Source organism: Frankliniella occidentalis, unplaced genomic scaffold (assembly GCF_000697945.3).
Source record: "Frankliniella occidentalis isolate FOCC.00 unplaced genomic scaffold, Focc_3.1 Scaffold40, whole genome shotgun sequence".
In the NCBI taxonomy this organism is placed as follows: Eukaryota; Metazoa; Arthropoda; class Insecta; order Thysanoptera; family Thripidae; genus Frankliniella; species Frankliniella occidentalis.
This window is the reverse complement of record NW_026267170.1, coordinates 1,270,693-1,277,536: the sequence shown is the minus strand read 5'-3', so window position 1 is coordinate 1,277,536 and position 6,844 is coordinate 1,270,693. Positions and strand designations below refer to the sequence as shown.

The 6,844-nt window shown below is 42.4% G+C and overlaps 1 protein-coding gene across 2 annotated transcripts in view; it reads right to left on the bottom strand.

Annotated features, from left to right (window-relative positions):
* LOC113215157 (phenoloxidase-activating factor 3-like) overlaps positions 1 to 6,844 on the bottom strand; it is a 33,465-nt gene that overhangs the window by 23,309 nt on the left and 3,312 nt on the right. Inside the window, exons 5-6 of one of the 2 annotated variants that reach the window (XM_052266568.1) lie at positions 2,320 to 2,471; positions 722 to 1,033 (exon numbers count right to left, since the gene is read on the bottom strand). In XM_052266568.1, coding sequence (XP_052122528.1) covers positions 833 to 1,033; positions 2,320 to 2,471 — 353 coding nt within the window. In that variant the 3' untranslated portion in view covers positions 722 to 832. Of the gene's footprint in view, positions 1 to 721; positions 1,034 to 2,319; positions 2,472 to 6,844 lie in introns of those variants that run through there. The other variant, XM_052266569.1, reaches the window with a different exon arrangement.

Genomic DNA, 6,844 nt, shown 5'->3' with positions numbered 1-6,844 from the left:
GCAAAATGTATGTCTAGTGTCTAAACAAACCCAATGCCAAACCAAATGAGAAGTTAAGTGGCTAGGAGCTACTAACACAGCAGTGAAAATTTGCCATATGCCTTCGGGGAGTTTTACATACCTTCTACATTAACAATAATAATGATGGAGTCTCACTGACCTGCCAATGGCGATGTGCCACTGCTTTGCTTGTGTTATTGACAGGGTTGGGAACGTTACTATCAAATAGTAACGCGCTATCGTTATCGTTATTTCGACCCAAAGTAGCGCGTTATCGTTACCGTTACTGGCTCTCTAAATTATAACGCGCTATCGTTACCGTTACTTTGTAACGGCGTTATCGTTACCGAAAGTCACATCGGAAGGTATAAAATAAGCTAGAAAGTAGAATATTATGAAGAAGGCAAGTAAAAGTCCTTACTAACAGAGTGCAGAATTTTTTCTTGATGAGGTACGGACGGTAAAATTCGACTCAAAACGGCTCCGTTGCATGGCTTGCCGGGAAATAAGACTTATTTGTACCCTCTAAATCGAGAAAATCTTGATTTAAAATAACGGTAACGGCGTTTATCGTTACTGAGGTTTAGTAACGCGTTACGTTACCCGTTACCGACACCCGAAAATGTAACGCGCTATCGTTCGTTATCGTTAGGTAACGATAACGATAACGCACTAACGCCGTTAGTTTTCAAAGTAACGTTCCCAACCCTGGTTATTGACACCTGTTGTGCAACAGCTGCTGAGTGCGTGACAGCCCACCCATCCCCTCACAATTTTAGGTAAATATTGACAAATATGAAGATGTAGAGATCAATGTAACTACTAAGTCCGTTCAAGGTGACTCGTCTTCCGGCCAGACCACACTTTCGATCCAAGGGACGAAGGCTGACACCCTGGAGTGGATGTCGGGTAGGCAGCGGCCGCAAGGTGGAGTCAGACTAGCAACCCCGACCAGACGATGTACTTGCAGAAAAACATCCTGCGTCGTTTGCAAGACACGGTCAAGGAATTGCAGCGGCGCACCGGGTTCACCCTGGAAAACATTTTTGTTGATGAGGCCAGACAGACACAACTCAAGGGAAACGTTTCCCTCACGTAGCCCTCAATGTGAACTCTGAAGTCAAGATTTTTGCACTTGTAAGGTCACCAGGGAGGTCAGACGTCAGGCGTGCAAGAATCGTAACCTTGTAAGTCAAAAAGAGGTACCGATGAGGTCTTCGTAAGTGTGAGAAGCACGTTTTCCTTGGGAAGAACCTTAAACACTGCTAATCAAAATTAGTGGGCGGATTTTTCGAACGGACGTAGTTTCTATGTTTTTTGAGCTAAGAAACTAAGATTTGGCATGCAGGCGTCCGAATCATTCATCTCGAGGCTCAGGAAGTGCGCAAGCCGTTGGCCACCCACAACGAGCGTTCCCTAGTAACACTGAACCATCGCGCGAGACCCGCCTCGCACTCGCCGCCCGGGAGCCTAGTTACCGCCTGTGCGTGGATCACTCGACGGTCGCCCAGGTCCCACCAGACTACTGTCGCATTCGCTTGAATGCGGAGATGTTGTCTCGATGGTCACCTGGAGGTCCCGTGTTCAACTTGAGCGTTGAGCTATAGTGCTCGACGCTCTAAAAAGTGTGCAACACACTTGTGAAACACTTCAAACTATTCAAAACTCGTGTTGCACACATAGAAGTATGCCACACGGTGTTAAACAATTTAAGGTGTGTGTCAGTTGCACACTTTATATATCAGTGTAGTATACATAAGGTAATCTTTGGTAATCTTTGGTAATCATTGCAATTTGGTAATCCGAGGTACACATATTTATGGAGTTGGGCCCCCTCGAAGGGAACTCAAGTGTTAGTTCCCGATTTTGCTCCACCTTAGGGGTTTTGTAGGGTGACCGTATACAAAACGATTAGCAATTAAAATTCGTGCTCAATTTCATATTCGTATCCATAGGCGATAGGTGAAATCCATTTTCTCCAGAATTGACTAAAAAAAGTCTTTTCTTCTGAAAAATCTAAAAATGACCCACAGCTTGAATTCAGTTTTAAAATGTCTATTGAAAGCCAAATAGAAGTTTTGGATTTTTCAGAAATGTTTTCAGAAAATGGATTTCCCCTATAGATACGAATATGACACTGGGCACGAATTTTCATTGCCAATCGTTTTTTATACGGTCACTCTACAAAACCCCCAAGGGAACAAAATCAGGGACTAACACTTAAATGAGTTCCCTGTAAGGTGAGGAAACTGTTCGCATAAAGACTGTAAATTAGTAATAAGAGATAATGCGAGCTTGCTGTTCCGCGCCCAAGCTCACCGGGTGAGTGGTGTTTGAGCAGACTCCGCCAGTGCACAGCTGGGTATCGTGCAATCCGCCGGGAAGTCCTTCGGCCGCAACAGCCTCCCTGCAGGCATCGGCGTCACGCACCGTGAGCTCCGCCATGAGCAGATCACCGTCTACTGCTTGCCCTGCGGAAAGAACATAGCTGAACTAGACTGCAATTTACATACCGTTAATAATCCGAGACTCCCACTCACTCACTTATATAAATAATACACTGGAACCCAACAGTGTACTTAGTACTAAGTACACACAAGGAAGAGTCGACTTGCAATCACATAGAAGAACACTTGCAATACTACACACACGGAAGAGTGTACTTACCATACTACACACTCACAAAAGGTTTACAGGTTAAAGAGTCAGATTACAAATTTTATTGAAAATTTGCCAAATTTATAATGATAGTTTAACGCGCAAACATCTCCGGAACCGTTTGAACTACAGCACCCACGTTTTTGCAGAATATCATAAATCGGCTTTAAAAAAAAATCGAAAGAGGCCGCAGAGAGGGGTCCCTGCGAGTACGAAGCTGGACCCATTTTACTGACCCCTATAGATTTCGTTCAAAGTTTCACATAGGAAAGAACGGGTCGATTTACGATTTCCTACATAATGTAGGCGCTGCTGCTCAAATGGCTCCGGAAATATTCTCATGTAAAGATGGTAACCAAGCAATAAATTTTGGGAATTTTAAATTGTATTCGCTTAAAATGACCTTCAGATTTGCCTTCAAATTTGCCTTCAAACTCGCGGGCAGTTCAAGCTAGTAGTGCTAAACCTTATCTATATGAGTAGGGTAACTACTGTATTTAAAGAGTCATTGAAATCTGACAGTATCACAGGAAAACGTACCCTTGGTAATGTGTGCACCATGGCAACTACACTCGTACACTGCTCATCAAAATTAGCGGGCGGATTTTTCGAACGGACATAGTTTCTATGTTTCCTGAGCTAAGAAGCTAAGATGTGTTTTGATGAGCAGTGTATGTACAACGTAGCAGCATAATAGCAGTAGCTTTTGCATTCCTATTGACCATGACCCAATTTACATGCACTGCGTATGGTTGATAAAAGAAATCTATTTTGTCTGTCAATTCTTTTAACCATAAATAAAATTCTAATCTTACTTAAATTTCAAAGTTATTTTATTTTCAATGTGAATATGAAATGTGACTACTCATGACAGACAACAACTAAAATAAAGATACGCCCACTCATGATCCATTGCTACGTTGTAAAACTCATGTTGTAGCTAAAAAAGAGTGGTGTAATGAGTATTCCGGCCGCCTTATAAACATTAGCTTCTGTACTGTACTGACTACAAAGAAATATGTTATTTCAATAAGCAAATAATTTTTACGAACAAGGTAGATAATGGCTGTGGTCCTCTTCTGTGCCAAAACAACCCTTCTGCTTTGGTCCGAGACAGGTTAGGGGACCCAGAGGTCCACACTTAACACTCCACTTCCACTACTTTTGGGCTTTTTACTCCCATTATACTATGTATGTATTTTAATAAATTGAGTATTTTTTTTTTATTTAGTATTTTAATAAATTCTTTGTAATGCAATATCTGAAACTATCCCGAATCGCAAAATGAAACGTTTGTCTTTCAGTTAAAGAGTTAAAGTCAACAGCCTGTGGGAGTGGGAGCCATGTTTGTTGATTTGGATTTACTATGACATGACACTATCTCTTGCACGGTTTAGACTAGCTATTTATTAATTATTATGCTTATACAACTCTGTACTTCTACCATTTTTTGCATTGCTATATATTTTATAACATTATTTAACAAATCTGTAAGTGAGAGAGCAGACTGTTTACTGTAGTGGGGCTTTTTAGCCCCTTTGTTTGTAGTCTTAAATAAAAATTATTTCAATTTCATCCCGTGGCATGACGTCCTGTTCCTCAAGCCATCCTCCCATCTCGTCTTCGTAGGCCAGTTTAAAGTTTATTGTTATTCATTGTTACCAAAACTACAAATTTTATTGGCAGAGCCGTCCTGTACAAATTGTTAAATAAATGTGTTGAAAAAAAAAGTGATCCACGCGGTCGGCCAGTAACACTGAGGTCGCAGGTTCAACTCCCGGTAAAGTAAGGTATTTCATTACATCATTTAATTGTTAATAACTTGAATATAACTGTAACATGTGCACGAGCTAGACCAGGAAAAAACACTCAAAATAAGAATTTTTTTTTTAAGTTTATAAATATACTTTAAAAAAGGACAAATATTACTCTCCACTAGGAGGAGTGGCTGGGAACATTCCTTAAAGGTGGTTATCAGAAGCGACCAGTGTCTCGATGGGACGTCCTGGTGGGATGTCCCTATCACTTGCACAGGTCCAGACTGGAGTCGCATTCGGTAGTACTGGGGGACCTCCCAGCTGAGACATCCCGCGTCCCAACTAGGTCGTACCCGGGATGTGTTTGGGACTAAGGGTTGTCGACTGTGGCTAATTTGCCACGAAAAACACTGAAAATGGGAGTTGCTTCGATGTCGGTTCAAGTTGGTCGTGGCGGTGAATAAGAAATTCAGATGATGGCGCGCAAAGCTACTAGCTAGTCGACTGACCCCTTCTCGTTTCCATCTCAATTTCGGGAAGGTATCTGAAGTTGCAAATCGTTTTCACAGACTTGCACCGGTTATGTTTGGCTTATTTTTAGACGCCGCCCCTACAAACGCAAAGGGTTGTTATTAAAATTAAATGCTGAAAACCCAAGGCAGACGGGGTCGCCACCTTGGCTGCGACCCACTAACAGGGCGCGCAGAGAGGCGCTCTGTCTGAGGCTAGTTCGACACAACGTTATTGGCAGTCGACCCCGGAAAGTTTTCTGATAGTACATCACACACAACTAACATCGATTTCGGTTCTTACTCTACTTTTTCACGCAGGATAATGGCAATCAGTATCCGAGGGATATATCTTATCCGATCGACAAACAGGATCCGCAGGATATGGGTTATCCCAACGACGACCAAAATCTACAGGACATGGCTAATCCGATTGTCAATCAACTTCCAAAAGATGAGGCTAATCCGATCGACAATCTGCATCCACGGGATAAGGCCGACCGACCACCAAAATTTACAGGATATGGCTAATCCGATCGTCAATGAACTTCCACAAGATGTGGCTAATCCGATGGGTAATACAATCGTCAATCAGCATCCGCAAGATATGGCTAATATCCGATCGACAATAGCATCCAAATGTGTTAGGAAATGACAATGAAGGGTATCCCTGTAAATGGTGCTCGTACTGATTTGCTGTATGTAACTAGGGTTAGCCAAACGCGATAACTCCTCAAATGCCGCACTTAATCATGCCATAGCTCTCATAAATACCATTTTAGCTGCTCGCGTGTTACCTTCGACGAGTTATATATTAGACAAACTCCCCACGTGTACCAGAATGCAAGCCATTATTTCCACTGAAAATAGCGGCAAATGGTGTTTAGAGTCTTTTGGCAGTCTTCAGAAAAATAAAATAAAGGAATATGTATGTGCTGAATGTAATGAAGTAAATCCAATTTCCAACTTGCGTACAGCATTCTTTTTTCGTGGTATCCCTTTTCAGCTGAAACATCTGCCGGATAATCCGAATGTGTTTCAGGCACTATCCACACCTGCTGAACTTGTCGCTCAGTCTCGTGAAGGTTCCCTCTCTAATATTTAGGACGGAAGTATGTATGTACGGGAGTGTATGCGTCTCTTGCTCATGTGCCAGGGCGTATTATATCATTCACTGCAAACGTTGATGGCAGTCCCGTGGCTGAAGCATCCAACTCGTCAATTTCACCAGTTCAATATTCTACCAACGAGTTGCCTCCTGAACTCCGGATGAAGAATTTATTACTAGGTGGCCTCTGGTTTTGTTCCAGAGAAGCAAAGATTGAATTGTATTTGGTGCCTATTGTGAAATGTATGATCACCCTGAGCCAAGGATTTAATTTGACACCCAGACACCAACACCAGCCTTAACAATTGCTTGCATATTGTTGTGGTGTGTTGATTCTGGTGCTCGTGGAGCAGTCCAGGGAATCAAATCACACTCCCGTTATTATTCGTGTAATTTGTGTGAGGTTTGTGGAAAGTATATTTTAGGAGATGTCAGATTCCCTCTCAGAGGGGACGCTCCACGCTACAGAACTCACGAAGGTTTGAAGAACTTACAGATTGCCCTAGCACGACCAGACTCCGAAGAGGACCACAGTGACGGAGAGGATATTCCAGATAACGAGCATAAAAGAAAAGACGTGGAGTGATGTCACTTAGACCTCTAATTAACTTGTCTCGTTTCATTATTGTGGACAGATTTTATGTTGATGCCATGCATTAAATGGATTTGGGAATTTTCAGTCCGCTGGATCGCTTTTCCAAAGCAAAAGGACGGCCTAAAACATGTTTAAACTTGTTCGGGAGGTTTGACCCGTATTGATTCTCGAAGCGTATGGTCTGAGGAGTTGTTTTTGACTAAGAGTGTACTTCTAT